This window comes from Spodoptera frugiperda, chromosome 13 (genome assembly GCF_023101765.2).
Source record: "Spodoptera frugiperda isolate SF20-4 chromosome 13, AGI-APGP_CSIRO_Sfru_2.0, whole genome shotgun sequence".
In the NCBI taxonomy this organism is placed as follows: domain Eukaryota; kingdom Metazoa; phylum Arthropoda; class Insecta; order Lepidoptera; family Noctuidae; genus Spodoptera; species Spodoptera frugiperda.
In genome coordinates, this window is record NC_064224.1 from 1,024,988 (window position 1) to 1,048,498 (window position 23,511).

Sequence of the window (23,511 nt, forward strand, 5' to 3'; positions counted from 1 at the left end):
GTGTCTTCAAAGCCCGAGTGAATAGGTTACTTATGGGCAGACGTACTCCATCGTAGGCCGCATCATCACTTACCATCAGGCGAGATAGAGGCCAAACGTCGGCCCATTTAACATAAAAAAAGATAAAATATGGTGGCTAGCACTAATACAAAATATTATATATCTGAACGCCTGGTCAACGTATCTCGTGACCAGAGGGCGGTTCTGTTCCTTGGTTAGACTCTAGACAGACGAACTGCATTTCAACTGCAATTTAACTGCAAATTGCAGATCAAGGGCAGTTTGAATGCAGTTCAGTGCAATCGGACTGTACGTTTGATTTGCAGTCCTATTGCAGTCGTGTCAACTGCAGTTTAATTTGCAGTTTAATTGCAGTTGAAATACAATCCGTCTGTCTAGAACCATAGAGGCTAAGCATTGCAATACAACGTGGCAATGCTGCCAGCCTTCTGGGTACGTTCCCTATTATTTATAAATTAATAGGTTTCTTCAATTTTATTTTCTTTGTTTTATGTTGTTTTGTTAGATTTCTAGTCACTAAGTTCGAAATGTACGTAGGCCAAGTCAGACAACAAGCTAGTCTCTTATATAACATGGGACTTGTAAAAAATATAAAAAGTGAGGAGGAAAAAATTTAAAGAATAAGGGAAACACACAACGAAACTCCACGCAAGTGTTGTTTCATGTCGATTTTTTGTGGGGCCGTGGTATCGCTCCGGTCGAGCCGGCCCATTCGTGCCGAAGCATGGCTCTCCCACACTTAAAAATTTATTTCAAATTTCACTGTTTATCGCATTTTAATAAGATATTCGCAATAAGAGATATTTTGCAATAAAAGGTATGACGGTATTGAATCTTTTATGTCGATTCTTGGAGAAAATAATTCAAATAGCGTGTTATAATTTTCCTGTTGAGCTGTAAGAGATTTTACTCTCCACCTACTTAGGGCAGGCGATATTAAAAAAAATAAAAATGTCTGAAGGCACCGAGCGATAATGTTCAATAAGTAGAAGTAATACCAGTCTTATGCGCAGTAATTTTATACTGCCTTCATTTACCTACAATATTAGCTTTGTATAGTACATTTTTTGCCTTTTTCTCTCATAAAAGAGGCTAGGAAGTTTTCGTGTACAGTGGAGGACAGATCTGCTTGATCATTTTAACATTTTGTTGCTTGAACCCAGCAAAAACATTAAGCTATACCCTATAAATGTCTCATCTAATAGAAAAGCGATAACGTCGCAGCTTAGCAACGTAAAACGTGTAATTATTTAGTGGTGCGATTGATGTTATTCGGTTACCTGCGCTGGCACTGGTACCAATACATCGCTTCATTCGTTAATTCAAGAATATGGGGCGGGTCATGAGAGAGTATCTCACCTGGTGTAAGCAAACCTTAATTTTGTGGTGGTCAGGCGCATGTGACCGCCATTGTACCTAATAACGGAGGAGTTTGTTATTATTATTATGTATACATGTTTACATTATGCTTCTAGAATAATAATATGTTAAGGTTAAATGGCGGACAGGTATATGACTATGATGTAGAATATAAAAAGTATTTTATTATTAAAACGACAGTATGATTAACGCAGTGTTTGAACGACTACGACTGGTTCGATTAGCAAATGAGATAATTTTGTTATTCAAGATCGTGACGTAATTTATATTTGTGTTACTTATCCTTTTATTTATTTATGTCATTTTCTCAAGTTAACCTTTAGATTATGCAGAGATTTTTAATTTAACAAATGTTATCCTCACACTAGGATTCTCTCCTGTGTCGTGAGTGAGATTATAAACATACAGGTTCACATACACGTGACACCCAGACACAGACACCAATTTGTGGATCATACAAAGAGTTGCTCCGTGAGGAAATTAAAGACGCTACACGTATCGCGGCAGTTAGTTGTTCAGCCATCGCACAAACCACACAAAATGTATAGTAAAGATAACATATTATAGGAATAACATTTAAATAAATGCTATTGTAGGTAAATCTTAGAAAGCTACAATTCAAACTCAAAAATCAAATAATGTAACTACACAAGACATCACCAGTTCGGAGTTGCGAACTGCTCAGACATGCAGACTGGCTAGCGGGTTACTAGGGCCTCGGCTCGAAAAGCGTGAGTAGGAACGGGGTGGTTTTTAGTCAGTAACTGCCACACTCAGAGACATTTAATGATTACTTAAACTATTCCTTAGTAACGATTTTGTATTGAAAACAATTGCTAAGGACTGGGTTAAGTAATCATTAAATTACTCTGAGTGTGGCAGTAAGAGTCTGACGCTCGCTCTCACCTCGCCCAAGGCTGGAGAAGTAAATTTCCCCCTCAAAAAAAAAAAATAGACAGCACCAGTTCCATTTGATCTACCCAACAAAGACATTTGACAATACGATCTTACAAAGTCGAAAGTAAAAGCTTAACATACTAAGTACGCACCCTGTAATGTGGATTATAATATTCAAACGAATAATGGAAATTAAAGCCGGTAAATAAATTCTGTTTTAGTACAATGGAAGACAGAAGTTGGTTGGTAAAGGAAATATTGTTCTCAAGGAGAAGTAAGGTTGTTTTTCTACAAAGATGTGCTATGTAGCTACTACGAACATGTACCTAATAGCTAAGCTGTGAAACTATGTGACCGTTTCCACTGATACTAAGCTATGTAGCTGTACGAGGAAGATGCACAGTTCGTGTATGCGACGTATAGATAGTAAGGATGCCATTCATAGCACACATCCATAGCACGCATCTATAGCACGCATCTTTCCATATAAAAAAACATAGCTTAGCTGAGTCCGTTTCCACCAGTGCTAAGATATACCAGCGAATATGATTCGTGGAAGCCAAACGGATCCACAGCAACGTAGCATAGCACATCTCTGGTGGAAAAGCAGCCTAAAGGCAATATTGTTGAATGTTTTCAAGGAAAAGCAAGAAGCCTGTTCATTTCCTTACTCTAATTTAATAACGGTACCAGATGCCTAATATTTTGTGTAGTCTTAAGAATGATTCACGCTACTCCGCGTCGCGACCGGGCTGTGTCCCGGCCGGGGCATGGTCGAACATTGTAGTATATTGTTTAAACGACTTCAAAAAAGGAGGTTCTCAGTTTTACCTTTATGTTTGTTTGTGCGACTTCAAAAAAAGGAGGTGTTCAGTTTGACCTGTATGGTATGTATGTATGTATAAATGTGCGTGATTATATCCCGTTCGACTGAATCTATTTTGATGCAGTTTTCATCATAGTATTTTTCCACTTAGGAAAAGGTTTTAGGTATATTACCTGATATAAGTTTTTAAATTGACATTGTCACTAACACTAGAATTGAAACTTAAAACGGGATATTTACCATGTTTTTCAATATTTATGAGTTTCCGATATTTCGGCACTATTTATAATATCCCGTTTTAAGTTTAAATTCTAGTGATATTACCTGACTTAAAAAAGATGGTGGTGGCAAAGCAAATAGAAGGCAGTTCCCTTTTAAAATAATAGTTTTATTAGGTTGTTGTTGTATGAAGTGATTCATACCTGATCATCTCTCGGTCGTGCTTAGCGCCAGACGTTGAAATGTCTGGTATTGTTCAACCGGTCGCACACGGTGCAGGTTTAGCTTCAAACATGTTTAGATAATAATATGCGCAAAAAATCTGATCTTTACTAAGCGCATAACAAAATTCCAATAATAGACCAAAACTCAACATTAAACAGGTTTCCGTAATAAATAAATATAAAACACAACAGTATTTAGAACAGTATTTGGAAGCTTCTAGCATTAGGTAATATAACTTATCTATGTTAAAGTGTGGGAGAGCCATGCTTTGGCACGTATAAGCCGGCTCGACCGGAGTGATACCACGACCTCACAGAAAACTGACGTGAAACAACGCTTGAGTTGTGTTTCGTTGTGTGAGTGAGATTACCGAAATAGATATTCGAAATCAATCTTTATCAAAGTCACCTCAATATATTTAATATTTGTAAACACCAATTTGAACCTCTTTTTTTATTCAAATACTTATTTATTTACGTCGCTAACTGTACTTCGCTCACGATAAATAAGTCGTCCCCAAAAACAAGGATTACGTCTTGTTTTGTATTCGTAATCTTCATTCTACACGCATACCTTCGGATTACGACTGTGAGTGTTGTCTTAAAAGACAGAATATTAGGAGAATTTTCTAGACAGACGCTTTTGTAACATGAAATTTCTTTTTTATATATTTTTTTAAACCATTGCCTCACACTAGGCTTTTCTCTTGTATCGTGCGTGCATACGTACAATTTCATAAGGACTTGACATAACACCCAAGCCCACCCAAACCTGTAGTGGAAACGGATTCAGCTAAGCTATGTTTTTTATTTGTTAAGATGCGAGCTATGTTTGTGTGCTATGGATGACTTCCCTACTCTCGATACATTGCATACTCGAGCTGCGCATCTTCCTCGCACAGCTACAAAACTTAGTAACAGTGGAAACGGTTACATAGTTCCACAACGTAGCCAAATAACACATCTTTGATGGTAAAACAGTCTTATAGGCTGATGATGATGACAAGCTGTCTAAGAACCTTTCATCATTGTCGGTTTAGCAGCTCAGTGTAAAATCATCACAAAAAATGTTCATCATCATCGGTAATATAATAATTTCACGATAAGAAATTAGATTAATCTTGATAAAAATAATAAAACTAATATCAAAATGAAATTACCAGAGTAAGGTATTGGAAAGATAAGGCTTTATGGGAAAATTTTATTAATTCTATAAATTATGAGCGTTTTTATTATATTACGATATCAGCGCTTCTGTCGCAAAATTTTTCAGATCAAATATATTTTTAGATAGATGGTTTGATTAAGAGATTGGTTGAGGATTTACAAATTTAGTTATAATCGGGAAATTTACTGTTGTGTAAGTTAAGCTAAAAGCAGTATAAGGCATTGTCATACATGGGTCACAGTTCTGGACTCCATTCAATTACTAAAAAAATTAAAAGTCAAAAAATATCTATTGTAATGTATCTGAAATCAAACATCAATTGTAATGAAATCAATTTATTTTGTAAATTGGCAAGTCAAAATTATTATAATAGATCACTGACAGGCAGACTGACGGACTTATTAAAATTTTATTCACGTTTCAAAAGGATTTTTTAAAATAAATGCTTTGATTTTTTTACTTTTTGCTCGGCTCATATTGACCGTAGCGTGATGTTTTATAACCTATAAACATTGTCGATAAATGCAACAAAAAATAAGTATATAATTCGGACCAATAGTTCCGAAGATTAGCGCGTTTAAACCAACAAACAAAGACATCGTATAAAATAACTTTATAATATAAAAATAAGAAAGAAAGAAAGAAATTATTTATTTGCAAAAAATGTAGGTAACAGATATGATGTTATGTAACTTATGTAGAATCCCGATACATTTTGCCTTACGGCATGCAAAATTATTGACTTATGAATACATTGCCAAGTTGCTACAAATATCCAGAGCTGCGGACTACCTAGCGGGTTTACCGGGGCTCTGGTTCGAAAAGCAGGAGTAGGAACGGGTATTTAGTCAGTAAGAGTCTGACACTCTCTCTCGCCTCGCCCGAGGCGAGAGAAGTCATTAGTTGACTTCCCTACCTCAAAAAAAAAAAGTTGCTACAAATCCAGTTAACATTTTTATAATTGTATGAAATTGAGATACAACTCAACCTTACGTAATCATTATTATAATAGACAAAAAAAGTATAGGACTTGGCACAAAACAAGATACAAATATACTTATATAGAAAAGATAGATTGGCTCTTTGTCCGTCTTATCTATAGATACTTACTTATGATTCGTATCTACTAAATCATTATTAACCTTTCCTGTTTGTTTCCTCTTTTTTCGATCAAATTGAATCCGGACTAAGTAGACTTAAATGTCAGTTATTTAAAGATACCCAATTTAGTTTATATGAATTAAGGATCTATCAAGTGATAGAGATATTTGGTTTCAATTCTACCATAATTTTCATTATCAAAAGCCTATTAATGGCCACTGCTGACCAAAGGTCTCTTATCACACGGAGGTTTGAGTATTAATCGCCACGCTCGCACAATTCGGCTTGGTGATTCAAAACTTGTAGTTAGAAATTATAAGCCCAAGTTTTGTCACGAAGTTTTCCGTTATTGGTTGTCAGTGGTGTCTAAAATCTTAAAAAGTACGCCAACCGTGCAGAATGTTATTGACAAATCCCATAATTCCATATCATTGATAATTCCATACATTAATTTTTCTAGTCTACCTATTTTAGTTTAGTAGTAAAATCAATCAGCATACAAACAATTCATTAACCAACCACTTATCAAAATTAAAAAAGAAACACTACCCTCAAACGTACTTCGAAAACTAATTCAGTTTGTACCGTACCTAAAATTAGTAACAAAAAACGTCAAGCTAAAATGAACTTTGAGTTGAAGAGGTTAATATATAATGTGGATTGAACTTTCCTAACCGTAACTTAAAGAGAGAGATTGGTTTATAAATGTACCTCGAACAGTTTGAAGTTCGAACAGAAAATTCCTTTCGAACTAAACTATTTTATTATTAGTGAAGATGAACTGTATAATTCAATTGAAACATCAACTTTGTCAAAGGTTTTGAATGAAAACTTTTGAATGCCGAATTACTATTACTAAGTAATTGACAATTTGAATGCTGAATTACTATTACTAAGTAATTTCATAATTGTAATCTGTACTGTACTATTACTAAGATACTAAGTACTAATACATAAAGCTAGGTGAGTTTTAGAAATATCTAAAAAAATTATAAAAAAGATGCCTCGTTAGTCGAGACTCTCGGACAAGGAGTCCCAGGTTCGATTCCTGGGTCGGGCAAAATAATACTGGCCTATTTTCGGTTTTTCGAAATTTTCTCAGTAGTAGCATGGAGTCTTGAACTGTGTCTAGTATATGGCAATAGATTCACCCCCTATTACATGGGACTTATAACACAAATGGTGAAAAGTAGGTGTACAGTGGCATTACATGCCGTAATGTGCATCTCTGCCTATCCCTTCAGAGATAAAAGACGTGAGGATACAAAAAAGAAAAAGATATTTTATAACATATTGATTTATTATAGAGTGTTGTGAGATATAAAATGTGGTTGCCATGTCGGTAACAATTTAATTACCTTAAATCGCCGTTATAAAACTTTAAAAAAGGTATGATGAAGTTACTTTTTTTTCAATACGTATCGGTAAATTTAATCTTTATGTCCTTCAGTTTGTATAAGTTTGAACAAATAATTGTTTAAACTAATAAATTGTGATATACAGTATGTTAACTAACAGAGGGCGTTCCTTTAAACTCGGTAAGCTATATCAAATAGATTAAAATAAAAATATCAGCATAGAAAAATAAGCAATTAATTGCAACGTTGCCTTCCTTCAACTACGCGTGCACAGAGAGTTTCTTTTAAAATTTATTATCGATTTAAAACTTTTGTTGAATATTTTAATATAAAAAAAACATAACGTTTTGTTTTTGAATCGTAATATTTTTTAGCTTCTACGGATGCAGTACTATTGCGGGTTAACAGGAACGCCCTTTGTTAGTTAACATACTGTATTCTTTAAGCATTTTGTTAGTATTTTGTATTAGTATAGCTATACTGGTTCTTAAGTAATAATCGATTTAGTCGTTCTTTTTCCCATACAAATTTCAAGGTGGTTTTCCCTCACTGCTTGGCATCATACATTCAAAATTAAACATGACATCGTTTTGTCTCATCATTAACTATATCGATACAGTTTTAGATTTGAATAATATTCCACCACTAAAAAGTTATAAGCCGTCAAAGTCTTCGTTTCTTTAGTAATTTTAGCGCAAATTTGGGTGCAAATAAATAACAAAACATCCACCGTAAAATCGTCAAAACAAAACCGAACCGAAAAAGTTTGATTACTAATGAGTTTAATTAACTTTATTTGTAGTTAATTGAAGCGGTAGTTTTTTCATAAAGCCCAATCTTCGAAAGAGCAAATCGTATTCTTTGCGTTGCCATTTTACTATGAATTTGTCATATATCCTCATATTGCTTTCCTCTGCGGAAAAAATCTACCACACTGCTATTTAATGATTAGGTATGTTATGAATATATCTCACTTGCACACTTGTTGGGTGAACCTGCATGCATATTAGCCACACCGACAAGCAAGTTCGAGTCGTCACCGCGCCGACTAGACCGCTTTTAAAATAAAATCGCGACTGACTCTCGAGAGTATTTCCATTAAATACATGTCTATATTATTAGTAGTTTAAGAACGGACAAACTGTGTGGGTGTGCGAAATCGAATTTAACAGTATGAACGCGATTTGGCTATCGTTAGCGATAATATTTGCAATTACTATCGGGACACAATGTGAACAACCACCTTGTAATTATTTTGCTACGGCCGAATTAAATAATGGAACGTATCTTGGACACACATTTAATAAAAGCGAATTGTATATTGGTGAAAATGGTGAAGAGAGGGCTTGTGTATGTCTCAACGGACGTCGATGCATTAGAAAATGTTGTCCTTTCGGCTTGTACTATAATCTAACAACGAAGGAATGTGTTGAATTTACTAGTCCTAATTATACTGACCCATTGGTGGCTTATCAAGATGATGTTCAAGCAAATTATGTTTTTTTATTTGGAAGAATGACCTGTGATCCGGAGAAAGAGCGAAGATATCTAATGTATCCAAATATCCCGGATTTTAATTTGACTAAGGTGAGATATTACTCGCTTAAAAATACAGTTTTTATATAATCAAATGTAATCACTTTAATGCATCCATAGTGTGCAATGTGGTCTACAATTTTATATAGTAATATGTTCAAACTATGGACCCTATTGGGCACCTCAAAATTACTTAATCTACTTACATAATAATTTGTAACATTGTTTTAAATTTATAGTATTAAAAGTATAAGTACCTATAAGTAAGTTTTTTTTTTGTATTTAGTTTAGTCTGAAGGTGACTGGTAATTAGTGACCGATATTAATATATACACGTGATTGTACTCATGATTACAAATAACTTTCCGAAGGAAACTTTTTTTTGTGTATTCATTAGTTTTGAATATTTTTTTTATCACAATAACACACCAAAAAAAAATTTGATATAACGATAAGAAGTAATATTACCTACTTATGTTATCTTTTTATTTAATTTTTTTTATGACGTATTACCTGATGGTAAGCAATCGCCGCCGCCCATGGACACTTGAAACACCAGAGGTTTTACAAGTGCGTTACCGGCTTTTTGGGAGTTAGGAATTTAAGGGTTGTTGTTCGGGAATGGGGATGGGGAAGATTGGGAAGGGGGGAATTGGGCCTCCGGTAACCTCACTCACACAACGAAACACAACGCAAGCGATGTTTCACGTCGGTTTTCTGTGGGGTCGTCTTTATCTTTTTTTTTTCTTTTTTCTTTTTTTACTTAAACGTTGCCCCACACTAGGATTTTCTCCTGTGTCGTGGGTGCGTTTACAAACATACAAGTTTACATACATATTACACCCAGACCCGAAACAACAATTTGTGGATCACACAAAGAGTTGCTCCGTGCGGGAATCGAACCCGCTACCCGTTGCGCGACAGCCAGTTGCCCAGCCACCGCACCAACCGTGCAGTCGATATTATAACCTTTGTTTATATAATTGCCAGGATGGAATGCTGTATTTGAATGTAGATGATCCGCCCCGGACGTTTACTTATGATGCGAGCAAATACTGTATCGACACGTTCGTCTCGGACACTGAGGGCCCACACCTCAATGCCCTCTACTGCTACGTCCTCACGAAGGAAAATGACAACAAGTATATTATGAGCAGTAGTTGTAAGTACTACAATCATTATATTACTATTACTAGCTACTCCTGAGCGGTTTCATCTTCTACTTGGCTTGTAATGATAGCTTTCCTCGATAAATAGACTATCCTACACTAAGAGAATTATGCAAATCGGATCAGTAGTTCCGGAGATTAGCGCGTCGAAACAACAAACCAATTCTTCAGCTGTATTATGTAGGGTGACAGGTAATTAGTGACCGATATTTAAACACGTGATTGTACTCATGATTACCAACAACTTTCCCAAAGAAACTTTTTTTTGTATACTCATTAGTTTTATTTTTATCGCAATATCAAAACAACAAATTTTGGAACATTACGCGCGCCTTACCATGCCTTAATAACCTTTAAATTCTTAATCCCAAAGAGGCCGACAATGCACTTGTAATGCCTCTGGTATGTTAGGTGTACATGGGCGGCGGCGATTGCTTATCATCAGGTGATCCATCTGGCTGTATACCAGCTTATTTTTTTTTTATGAGACATGCCGGTCATCGAGCAGACGTATTACCTGATGGTAAGCAATCGCCGCCGCCCATGGGCCCTTGAAACACCAGAGGCGTTACAAGTGCGTTGCCGGCTTTTTGGGAGTTAGGAATTTAAGGGTTGTTGTTCGGGAATCGGGAATCGGGGATGGGGAAGATTGGGAAGGGGGGAATTTGCCTCCGGTAACCTCACTCACACAACGAAACACAACGCAAGCGTTGTTTTACGTCGGTTTTCTGTGAGGCCGTGGTATCACTCCGGTCGAGCCGGCCCATTCGTGCCGAAGCATGGCTCTTCCACACTTAGAGCTTATACAATAAAAATAAATAGTGACACGACTTTCTTTTTAAATACAGTTTTGATTTCTACAGGTATGCTGATATCCTGTTTCTTCATTCTCCTGACGGTGGCAGTCTACGGAGGTTTGCCAGAACTGAGGAACCTTCATGGCATGGTGCTGATTGCACACCTACTCTGTTTATTCGTCGGTTTCCTCATCCTTGCCACCATGCAGATCCTCATCCTATTCGAAGAGATGACTCAAGAAATGTGCGTCGTTCTAAGTAAGTACCAAATGAATTATATTTTCACTTTTCTTTACTCGAACAGCATGTATGAAAAGACTGATGACTGTTGATAAAGCGAAAGAGGTATGAAGATTCGTAGCAATTGGCGTTCCATTGTCTCTGCCTACCTCATCGGAGACAGGTGTGAGGTTATGTATGTAAGTATGTATGTATGTATTTTGTTTACTACTTTTCTAGATAACTAATATTGGGTTGTTAATATTTAATTTTGTTAGTGATTAACTGGTGGTGGGAGAGCTATGCTTCGACACGAATGGGTCGGCTCGACCGAGGTGATACGGCCTCTCAGAAAACCGACGTGAAACAACGCTTGTGTTGTATTTCGTTGTATGAGTAAGGTTACCGGAGACCCAATTACTTTAATAATATTCATAACGCCGCCGGCAAAAGGCCGGCAACACCACACCATAAAAAATCCAAAAATAGAGAATAAATGTTACCGATCGTTTTTATTTTCTTTGTATTATTTAAATAAATATTTAACAAAACGTCTGACCAAACAGGAAAACACATTGAATTAATATTATCCTTAAAAAACGAAGATTACTAATGACGTTGTTTCTACATAACATCAATCTTCAAAAAGAAAAAAAAACTCGTTTAGATATTAAAAAATATCACTTGTTTTGGTGGTGATCGATTAGTATAGATTTCTAGTTTAATTTCTTTATTTTTATATGGCTATAAATAAAGAAATATAAGTATTTGTTTTTCCTTAAGACATTAAAAGCAAACATATTGTTTAACTTTATATTGACACGCATCTATGACAGCTTTTAGTTTCGAGTCACAGAGAGACACTTCATCATGAGCAACGTGGGCAGACGCGGGGATGTCGCAACGCGTCTGCGGTAATTGGGCTGTAACCTCACTCACACAACGTAACATAACACAAGCGTTGTTTCACGTCGGTTTTCTGTGAGGCTGTGGGTCGAGCAGCCCCATTCGTGCCGAAACATGGCTCTCCCTAGTGGTTTGCACCGGAGTGAAATCTGTCGTACCGGTGAAATTCACCGGTGATTTGCCGATCTCCGGAGATTCACCGGTGATAAAAAACATTAATTCTAAATCAAGTTTTTATTAATTGAAAAACAAAACAGAATAGATAATTGGACTTGAACGAACCCTGAACTCTTTGGAAAGCTAGTAGCAAGTGAATTGAACCACATAAACGGTGTTGGCCGATTGGCGCTTTGAGTTGATGACCGAAATAATTAATATCATTCGAAAGAAGCAAATCAGTAAATAAATTATCTTAATTATGTATTAAATTAAAAACTGATGGTATTGAAAAATAATATTTTTTCATAAAAATATTCCATTTAGATATAATACGATCACCGGAGTTTAATCGGTTAACACCCGATTGATTTCAATCGAGTACTTTTACATATTACCGGTTATTCTCCGATACTCACGGTTCAGGTTCAAACCCCTAGCTCTCCCACACTTTGGGAATAAATGACGTAAGACAGTAATATTTTTGTCCTAGCTTTCTTCGTGTACTTCTTCCTTCTGGCAGCATTCTTCTGGCTAAATGTGATGTGCTACGACATCCGATGGACGTTCAGGTAAATTGGTCATTAATCTATCTATATACTAATATTATAAAGCTAAAAACTTTGTTTGTTCAAAAGCGCTAACCTCCAAAACTATTAGTCCAATTTGAAATTTGTTTTGCATAATGCCGTTATCGGGAAAGGCAAATCAATTGGTTACCGATCTGGCTCCTACTTCGTCACATTGGGTGTTCCTCAAGGGTCACATCTTGGTCCAGTTTTATTTATTTTATTTGTCATAATCTCGCAGCATAGTTAAAGTTTTCTGAGAGTCTCATGTATGCGTGTGTATACAAATTGAATCGAATCTTGTCACTGAGTTGCTACAGAGAGATGTTGATAGACGTGATGAATGATAATGGTGTGCAATTGAACACTAACAAGTGCTACCATATAAAGTTCACTAGAAAAACTAAATTCATGCAATTTTCACACTACATCGCCACAAGCTTGGTGCAAAAAGACAATCAGATTTGGTTATAGTGTTTGATGGTCAGTTAACGTTTGTTCCCCATATTGAAAATACGGTTAAAAAGCATATAAAATTCTAGGGTTTGTGATTTGAATTGTTGCTGTCTTTCGTCATAAACGGACCAATATATTACTCTATAATTATTTGGTTGGTAGCATTTTGGAATATTATGCCACCCACATATTAAGATCGGAGAGGATTAAAAAATGGTGGCACTTGGCCTACTCATCTGGGATACCTAACAAAAAGCTGCCTTATGATGAGAGGCTTAGTCACTTCAAAATGATATCCCTAAAAAAAGAAGAGACACTGGAGTTAGGCCATCGCCTAAAGCCTGATACCGACAACCTGACGATGCCAAGGGATGAATCCCTGTCACTAAGCGTGCTTCTGTAAACTGCAGCGTTGCTACTTTAGCAACCAAAATTAGAACCACTATTACTATAAACATTGTAAAAATAATTTTTTTTGTTTAACAAGAACCGCAATTACCGATATTTTTCTGTCCGTAAGATTGCGGCACTTAGTTTGAATAAAACTCTTCAGCTTGGGTGTACGGTATCAATCGTTAGCCTCGCGATCCAGTATTGGAACCTCTGGCGACGGCCATCGGGTATCCTGTGGAATTTCTGATGAATTGGATATCTGGATGTTCGACCCTGCCCGGCTGGAGATGCCTAACACATTGGGGTGAGTGCTAGTTGGACTTCCAGTATCCTATTCCATTCCTGATGTTTTTGCAAACCATACAATAAAGAATTCAGTAAATAATATCGTCTCCTAGACAATAACCAAAAGAAGATGGGTGTAAAGAGACACTGAGATTTTAGATTGAACATAGAATCACATATACTACCATTTCTGGTGTAGAAATATCAAATAAGTTAAGTTCATGGAAATGTTAGACATTACAGTAGTTTTCATGTAAAACAATAATTATACTAATTAATTTAAATTCATTAAAAAAATATTCATGTTATGTCAAAATTATCATGTCATGTAATGTTAAGAAACACCGATCTGAATAATAATTTAGTTATAAGCAGATTACATTTCTTAGATTTGTACATGTGCATCCAGATAGTTTCAGACAAGCTTGTTATTTTAAAAGATGCTATGAAGCACAGTTAGAAGTTATGCACCCGAGTATAATATCTGCACAGTCTTATAAACGTAACGGTAGTTATTAAAAAAATCAACCAGTTCAGATCAGTGCATAACATTAATATAATTTTATTGTAACTTTCGTGAGACATACTAAATTAATTATTATGTTATCGGCTTACTCACGTAGTGTTTTGACGATTAACTCGACTAGTTTCAAGCCATGCAAGAGGCTCATATTCATGAGGAGCATTTCGCGACACACGACGCGGCGATTGTCACGATGCTACTGACGACTCGAGTTTCGCGCCCATCGCGCCCTCTGCCTGGAATCGCGCGTACTATACGGCGCGTGCGACGTTGTTGGCTCGTTCGACTCGTTCGCCGGCGGCTGCGTAGGTGTTGGGTTCGATTCTCGGGTCGACGCAAAGACGGTGCTGCATACCGCGCTCACTGTGTCACACTCCAGACCCGCAACATTGTAGGCTGACGTAGATTGTAGACTTGGCTTCCAGGCAGGAGGTAATGCCCAGCCACCGTCTCTGTTGAAGTTGGGACGACGACTTATTTCGATGGCCTCACGTACTTTCCGCGGTACGAAGTATTTCTCCCTCGCTAGTACGGAGACCTTGTCGAAACGGAGGAAGTGAGTCGTGCCCGCGCTACAAGCATGCTCGGCTACTGCAGATGTATGGGTGTCCATGTTCTTCACACTGCGTATGTGTTCCTTTAGTCTGGTTGTGATGTTGCGGCGAGTTTCCCCGATGTAACTCGAGCCACAGTCGCACGGTATCATGTATACCCCGGGAACTGCCAGTGGATCCTTGTCCTTAGGCGAGCGTAATAAGTTTCGTAATTGACCGGGTGGGCGGAAGATCGTCCTGATGCTGTATCTTCGGCGTAACAGGTGTCCGATGGTGTCGGTTACTCCTTTCACATAGGGTAAAAATGCTGGAGTCCGCTCCGCAACTGCCGGTCGTCTTTTACATGATGAGCTCGCCAGTCGAGTACATTGGCGCCAGTTGTACCCATTAGTTTCCAGTACCCGTCGAAGGTGATCAAGTTCCGCGTCAATGTACTGGGGATCACACAGGTTCAGTGCCCGGTTGATTAAAGTACGGGGAACAGAGGCAAGGTGGGAGGGATGATGGTGTGAGTCATACATTGATTGTGTAAGCCATTGCCTGACAACCGGTTATTTCTTGTGGAGAGGGGATTATTACCAGCAAGTTAACGGGGTTGCTATGGGTTCGCCACTAGCGCCAGTGGTTGCCAATATGTATATGGAGTGGTTTGAGGGTCAAGCCTTAACATCCGCCCCGGTGCGACCGCGATACTGGTGGAGATATGTTGATGACGTATTTGCTGTCATCAACCGGGAACATGTGGCGGAATTCGTGGGACACCTAAACTCGGTGCACGGTAGCATTCAGTTCACTACTGAGGAGGAGAAAGAAGGAATGCTGCCGTTCTTAGACGTGCTCGTGAGGCGTGAAACGGACGGCCGCCTGACACACACGGTTTACCGTAAACCAACACACACGGACCGGTACCTACGAGCCGACTCACACCATCATCCCTCCCACCTTGCCTCTGTTCCCCGTACTTTAATCAACCGGGCACTGAACCTGTGTGATCCCCAGTACATTGACGCGGAACTTGATCACCTTCGACGGGTACTGGAAACTAATGGGTACAACTGGCGCCAATGTACTCGACTGGCGAGCTCATCATGTAAAAGACGACCGGCAGTTGCGGAGCGGACTCCAGCATTTTTACCCTATGTGAAAGGAGTAACCGACACCATCGGACACCTGTTACGCCGAAGATACAGCATCAGGACGATCTTCCGCCCACCCGGTCAATTACGAAACTTATTACGCTCGCCTAAGGACAAGGATCCACTGGCAGTTCCCGGGGTATACATGATACCGTGCGACTGTGGCTCGAGTTACATCGGGGAAACTCGCCGCAACATCACAACCAGACTAAAGGAACACATACGCAGTGTGAAGAACATGGACACCCATACATCTGCAGTAGCCGAGCATGCTTGTAGCGCGGGCACGACTCACTTCCTCCGTTTCGACAAGGTCTCCGTACTAGCGAGGGAGAAATACTTCGTACCGCGGAAAGTACGTGAGGCCATCGAAATAAGTCGTCGTCCCAACTTCAACAGAGACGGTGGCTGGGCATTACCTCCTGCCTGGAAGCCAAGTCTACAATCTGCGTCAGCCTACAATGTTGCGGGTCTGGAGTGTGACACAGTGAGCGCGGTATGCAGCACCGTCTTTGCGTCGACCCGAGAATCGAACCCAACACCTACGCAGCCGCCGGCGAACGAGTCGAACGAGCCAACAACGTCGCACGCGCCGTATGGTACGCGCGATTCCAGGCAGAGGGCGCGATGGGCGCGAAACTCGAGTCGTCAGTAGCATCGTGACAATCGCCGCGTCGTGTGTCGCGAAATGCTCCTCATGAATATGAGCCTCTTGCATGGCTTGAAACTAGTCGAGTTAATCGTCAAAACACTACGTGAGTAAGCCGATAACATAATAATTAACATTAATATAGAGAAAATATTCATAGCATAGAAAACAACTATGTCTACAAGCGTTAAAGCGCACCGCACTCTAACTTGTATACTAGATATCCCCTCCATTAATTCTAACCCTTATCCATCCATATTTCATCCCAGACAAACAAAACCTAACAGTTATCCCCAAAACCAAATACCTAGTACTGGGAGCCAACGAGTACTCATACCTGAACGAGGACTGCAAGAAGACCACCCAAGACGTCCAACTATGACTGCACGGTTGGTACGGTGGCTGGGCACCTGGCTGCCGCGCAACGGGTAGCGGGTTCGATTCCCGCACGGAGCAACTCTTTGTGTGGATCCACAAATTGTTGTCTCGGGTTTGGGTGTCATGTGTTGATGAACTTGTATGTTTATAAACGCACCCGCGACACAAGAGAAAATCCTAGTGTGGGGCAACGTTTTTATAAAAGAATAAAGAAAGAAAAGGAAATCACTCTGTACATCATTGAACATCCAGCCCACAGAGAAATCCGAAGATTGCATCATATCCCTCATCAAACAAGGGACGGTGAGCAAGGGTAGCTCGCCGCCCGACCAGAACCAGACCCGTGCGTGCGGCGCGTCGCGTTCCGCGCGCGCCTCAAAGAACCGTCAGACCACCACAGATGGGGCCCAGTAGAGCTGATGCCTGATCCGGAACTGCGGACTACCTAGCGGGTTCACCGGGGCTCCGGATCGAAAAGCAGGAGTAGGAACGGCGTGGTTTATAGTCAGTAAGAGTCTGACACTCCTCGTCCAAGGCGGGAGAAGGCATTAGATGATTTTCCCCCCTCAAAAAAAAAGGAAGGAGGTGTTAGGCTATCGCCTAAGGTCTGTAATCAGCAGCGTTGCAGATTTAGCATTAGAAATAATTCATTAACACATTGAACGCCGTGGTGGTCACCAGTGACCGACGTTAGTGGAGGATTTACCTTCAACAGTTTTCTATTGGCAGTCAAAGACTTAATTAATTTTAATCTGATAGAATCACACTTAGTATAAATATTGTAATCTTTAAATAAATTGTAAATATATTAATGATAATATTAGCTTCTGTCAGCGACTTTACCTGTATTCCCGTGGAATAAAAAGTAGCCTATGTGTTGTTCTAGACCTGTTGTATCTATCCCTATTCCAAATTACATCCCGATCACTCCAGTATTTTTTGTGTAGACGAATAATAAGCATCCGTACTGACAAACTTTCGCATTGTATAGTTGAATGTTTACCTACTTCTTATAGTCAAATACTCAAACGTCACTCAATTTTAAGACGCGCTCGAGAATAGTTCTGTCTCTACAAATTTGTAAATGACAGAGATAGCACGATATTTAAGTACAACTTAAAATTGAGTATCATTTCAGTATTCCGCCGTTAGAGTAATTAAGGGATAACTTTTAATGTTATGTTTATTTGTTATTTTTCAGTTGCAAACGAGGTCGTGGCGGCAATGGTTCACAAAACAAGAAGTTTGGCTATTATTCCATCTATGCTTTTGGAGGACCAACGATCCTGACCATTCTTTTGGCAGCACTCGAATTCTCGAATTTTCATCCGAATGGTCTAATTATGCCTAATCTTAGGACACAAGGCTGTTTCTTAACCGGTAAGGTTGTCGCACAAGAACGCCTATTTTGCTTTGTAAACAATACTCAAAGAACCCTAAAACATCTTTGTATTATTGTTATCAGATATCTTATATCACACGATATATGATTTTATGTTAAAATATAAATAGCAAGTTAACTGCTGGGTTGAAACGGTGCAGTTAAAGTAATTGTAATTATATAGTAACTAGTTTATCTATCGACCTTCTCGGTCCTTTTTGTATGGCAAAAGTGTTAAAAATTCAAAATTCGTTTTCCGATAAAATTATCTGGCTTTAGAAAAATCAGCCCTAAAACTTGATGTATGGAAAATTGATCAGTTAGTAAAGGGGAAATATCAAGGAAAATAAAGACATAGTGTGCGTGATACGAGGGTAAATGCTAAGGGGAAAGAACATGAGATGACAATTGTTTAATAGCGTCCATGTGAACTATATATAAGTTGTTCTAAAATTATCAACCACAGCTTTAATGGGAGGTAGTGTTGCGTTTCAAGATCACAATTGTGAAGAAATTGTACGCAATTTGAGCATTGAGCAGTTAAACCCCAGACCAGTTGAAGCAATTCGTGAACATTAAGAAGTTAAATAAACATTGACTCTACTCTGCATAAAGTGTTTCACAAATACGCACGACACGTCGCTTCGTCAAATCAATAATTTATATTTACTATTGTAATCTTCAACAATACTACCTCCCATTAAAGCCGTGGCAAGTACTTTTAAAGTGACTCATACATTCTTTTTTGGTTAAAATAAACTCAGTCTGTTTGCGAAAATTAACGGCTTTCAATATAAAGCAATATTAGTACAAATAAGTAACCTAATCAAACTAATTACAGGATCCAGCAAAATATTGTACTTTTATGGACCGATTTTTATCCTCTGTGTCGCAAATCTGATATTCTTCACTATGACTGCCATGAGAATAGCGAAATCTAAAAAAGAATCCAAAATGTTGCGAGGCAGTGAGAGTTCCACACACGATGCGAACAGAAAGCATACTCAAAGGTAAGTTCTCAAATATAAATTTAAGTGTGGGAGAGCCATGCTTCGGCACGAATGGGCCAGCTCGACCGAAGTGATACCACGACCTCAACGAAAACCGACGTGAAACAATGCTTGCGATGTGTTTCGTTGCCCAATTCCCCCCTTCCCAATCCCGGATTCCCCAACAACCCTTAAATTCCTAACCCCCAAAATGCCGGCAACGCAGGCGGATCACCTGATGGTAAGTAATCACCGCCGACCATGAACTCCCAAAACACCAGAAGCGTTACAAGTGCGAAGCCTTTAGGGGGTTAGGAATTTAAGGGTTGTGGTTGGGGAATATTGGGGATTGGGAATATTGAACCTCCGGTAACCTCACTCACACAACGCAAGCGATATTTTACGTTTATGTTCTGTGAGGCCGTGGTATCACTCCAGTCGAGCCGGCCCATTCGTGCCGAACAATGGCTCTCCTTTGCTAAAATTTTATTGGGGTGAAAAATGTATAATTAATTAATATGTTCCAGGTTCACTGTCTACGTCAAGTTGTTCATTGTCATGGGCATCAGCTGGATGTTAGAAGTGATCAGCTACTTGGTCCCTCAGGCTGACGCGGTTTGGTGGGTGACTGACGCTTACAACGTACTCATCGGCCTAATCATCTTCATTATCTTCGTCTGCAAGAAGAATACTTGGATCATGATCAAGAAGAGGTTCGTCTTGATTTATAATAATCCAAAAAATTGGACAATATGATTTTTATGTTAAATGGGCCAACGTTTGGCCTCTATCTCGCCTGATGGTACATAAGTGATGATGCGGCCTACGATGGAGCACGTCTGCCCATAAGTAACCTATTCACTCTTGATTTATATTAATCTAGCAAATTGGACAATATGATATTATTATTTTTAATTTATTGATTTGCATCAATAAATATAAATACATAATCATGCTATTAATAATTATGGAGGTCACACGATGTGACGGTGCGTGGCGTCGTATTACGCTGCTCGGTGTCACGTAGCCTGCCTCGAAAACGTCGGTATATGACACCCTTCGGCCAAAATTCTGCCAAAATTAATGTAACCAAATACCGCATCATTTCATTTAAACAAGTACAAACTGATCATTGTATCGTCAGTTTGTCTCATTTTATATACAGGATCAAATATTATCCACGTTACACTCTTTCAACTCTCTTTATAAAGATTTTAGAGACACAGATAGTTGCTTCGTGCGGAAATCGAGCCCGCTACACGTTGCTCGGCAGCCGGTTACCTATCCACCACACCAACCGTACAACTCTTTGTGTGAACCACAAATTGTTGTACCGAGTCTGGGTGTCATGTGTATGTGAACTTGTATGTTTGTAAACGCACCCACGATACAGGAGAAAATCCTAGTGTGGGGCAACTTAAAAAAAAAAGTTAATCCCGCCATCTCCTTTCGGGCCTGCTGCGACTTCTGTGGCCGTTGAGCGGCCTCCACTCAGAAAAGAATTTTATTATTTAGTTATCTACGTTGCAAAACTAATAACAGACAATTATGTATTTGCAGGTTTAACGCAGATAGCACATTAAGCTTGAAAACCGTTGGGACAACGGATGGAGATAGGAGTTTAAGAAAGAAAGATTCTGCTAATATAAATTAGTCAGTAGTCATTCGAACAGAAGAACAGAGTAGAAGATAACAACAAGAATCTCCTGTACTGACAGAAGGAACCAGATAATTATAAGACAATAATAATAATTATGTAATTTTTATTTTTCCACCATATAAGTACAGAATTATGTCTCAAACCTAAGTATATGTTATAAATATAGGGTGACTGGTAATTAGTGAACGATATTTAAACACATGATTGTACTCGCGATTACAAACAAAATTCCCAAAGAAACTTTTTTTTTGTATATTCGTTTACCACACATTCTCACAGATCAGCTATTACATCTTCGTAGCATAGCTACATAGCACATGTGGTGGAAAAGCACCCTTAGCCTCGAGGTATTAAAAACTTGTTTAATTGTAACTATTCGATCAGAAATAATATTTTATTAACATAAGGTCTTTTAATATTAAAAGAAAAACACAATCGTGTATATATTTTTTAATATTCGATTCTATTGCTCTTCGCTCGCTCACGGCATGTAGATATTCATATCACAATCTTTGAATGCCAGATGGTTCGTGTATGATCTATAACATATGTGTGTACAGTATACACACTTCTGCACATCAAGCTAAGCAAAACCAGTATAAAATGACCGCCGAATCTGTGGAAAGTTCATACAATGCGAGATCATGATAAACTGGTTCTGTATAGCTCAGTGTTGTCGGTAGCAATATGGAGAAAGTGTAGGTGTATTGGTATTACAAATCTTTTTAATGTCAACGTATTTGGACGTGGAAAGTGTAAGAGACATGTTTCGACACGAATGGGCTGGCTCGACCGGAGTGGTGCCATGGCCTTACAGAAAATGGGAATGAAAAAACACGGAGTTGTGTTTCGTTGCTTGAGTGAATTTAATGGAGACCGGATTTTTCTCCTCCCTACTCCATTTTTTTTTCAGGGGGGAAAGTCATCCAATGACATGTCACCCAGGCGAGAGGGAGTGTCAGACTTTTACTGACTGTAAACGTTTCTACGCCTGTTTGTCGAGTCGGAGCCCCGATAATCCGCTAGGTAGTCCGCAGCTCCGGATCTCCCTACTTCCTAATTCCCCAATCCTCAAATACATAACCCTAAAAGGTAAAAAATGCATTCATAACTCCTCTGGTGTATCCATGAGCGACGCGTGTTGCTTACCATCAGGTGATCCGTCCTTAAGTTTGGCAGTCTAACTATACTATAAAAATACTAAAAAACTAAAATGTTTACTCCAAAAATACTTCAACTAAAATAAAGTGTAAAATAATTCATTTTAAACTCAATTGTGAGCGACTTAAAGTAGAAATTTGCATTTTATTCAAAAATTAACTGGCTATAACTTCATTATTGTTAATTTGAGGAAAGGTAGGGCTGTACTGTTCTTCGTTTTTAAGTTTTTTTCTTTTTCTTTTATTGGAGTAAAAAACTTTTGCTGTGTATTTAAATATTGAAAAATCATAAACTCATATAAAAATATATAAATAATAAACAGAAATTGTCATGTTTATTTTAAAATAAATGTTACTTTGGCTCTTACTGCAAACTTTTTTTTTACAAATTGGTTAGATTTCATCAGGCACCAGAGATGTGTTATGTTACATTGCTGTGGATGCCTTTGGCTTTCACCAATCATATTTATTGGTACACACAGCTTAGCATTCGTGGAAACTATAGCCCATCTTATTCTTACAGCTACATATCTTAGAATCGGTGGAAACAATCACATAGTTTCACAGCTTAGCTATTATTATTTTTGCTACAAAGCACATCTCTGGTGGAAAATAACCCTTAACACTCCAAGAATTTGCGCTATTATTAATACCATACAATAACAAACATAAATAATCACAAGTCAAGCCACACTGACACTTATGACATTTCATCTCCGAACACAAGACAAAAGACAATCATTTATTACCGTCAAAGTTTTGACAACCCTAGGCGGCAGTGTCTCAGTTAATGCTCGCAGTAATAATTTATGTACCTTTTGTAGCTTGGCTTAGGAACTATAGTGACTATTGTTTTATCTAAGTAACAAAATTTTCAAGAGATATATTTATTGGTAATGACTGACTGCCGAGCAAGGGGTCTCGGGTCCGATTCCCGGGTTGAACAAAATATTACTGGGCTTTTTCGGCTTTTCGAAAATATCTCAAAGGACTACCCCGTACTAACGGGGGCTGGAATTGTGCCCAGTATATGACAGTAGGCTCACCCCCTATTACATGGGATTTATAACACAAATGGTGAAAAGTGGGTGTACATTGTATAGCGGCATTACGTGCCGTAATGTGCACCTCAGCCGTCGGGGATCCAGACCCGTGCAGATGCCTGAACCGGAGCTGCGGACTACCTAACAGGTTTACCGGGGATCCGGCTCGAAGGGCAGAAGTAGGAACGAGGTAGTTTTTAGTCAGTAAGAGTCTGACACTCCCTCCCGCCTCACTCAAGGCGGGAGAAGTCATTGAATGTGAGAAATATGTAGGTATAGGTTGTATCTTCCGTGCGATCCGTCCGATGCGTGCGATCCGTCCGATGCGTGCGATCCGACCGATGCGTGCGATCCGTCC

General features: G+C 38.7%; 3 protein-coding genes across 4 annotated transcripts in view; 2 read left to right on the forward strand and 1 right to left on the reverse strand.

Annotated features, from left to right (window-relative positions):
• Nucleotides 1-23,511, forward strand: part of LOC126911326 (uncharacterized) — a 502,576-nt gene that overhangs the window by 469,692 nt on the left and 9,373 nt on the right. The window lies entirely within an intron of this gene.
• Nucleotides 1-23,511, reverse strand: part of LOC118270548 (octopamine receptor beta-1R-like) — a 115,043-nt gene that overhangs the window by 11,506 nt on the left and 80,026 nt on the right. The window lies entirely within an intron of this gene.
• LOC118270698 (G-protein coupled receptor Mth2-like) lies at nt 8,191-22,477 on the forward strand. Of its 2 annotated transcripts, XM_035586438.2 has the most exons (9): nt 8,191-8,781; nt 9,721-9,892; nt 10,763-10,954; nt 12,471-12,549; nt 13,556-13,699; nt 18,122-18,300; nt 19,143-19,311; nt 19,818-20,003; nt 20,851-22,477. In XM_035586438.2, exons 1-9 carry the CDS (start codon nt 8,368-8,370, stop codon nt 20,942-20,944), a joined length of 1,629 nt encoding a protein of 542 aa, XP_035442331.2. In that variant the 5' UTR covers nt 8,191-8,367; the 3' UTR covers nt 20,945-22,477. The 2 variants fall into 2 exon arrangements, with proteins under 2 accessions (XP_035442331.2, XP_035442332.2); XM_035586439.2 differs by lacking the exon at nt 13,556-13,699 and having other exon boundaries at nt 8,196-8,781.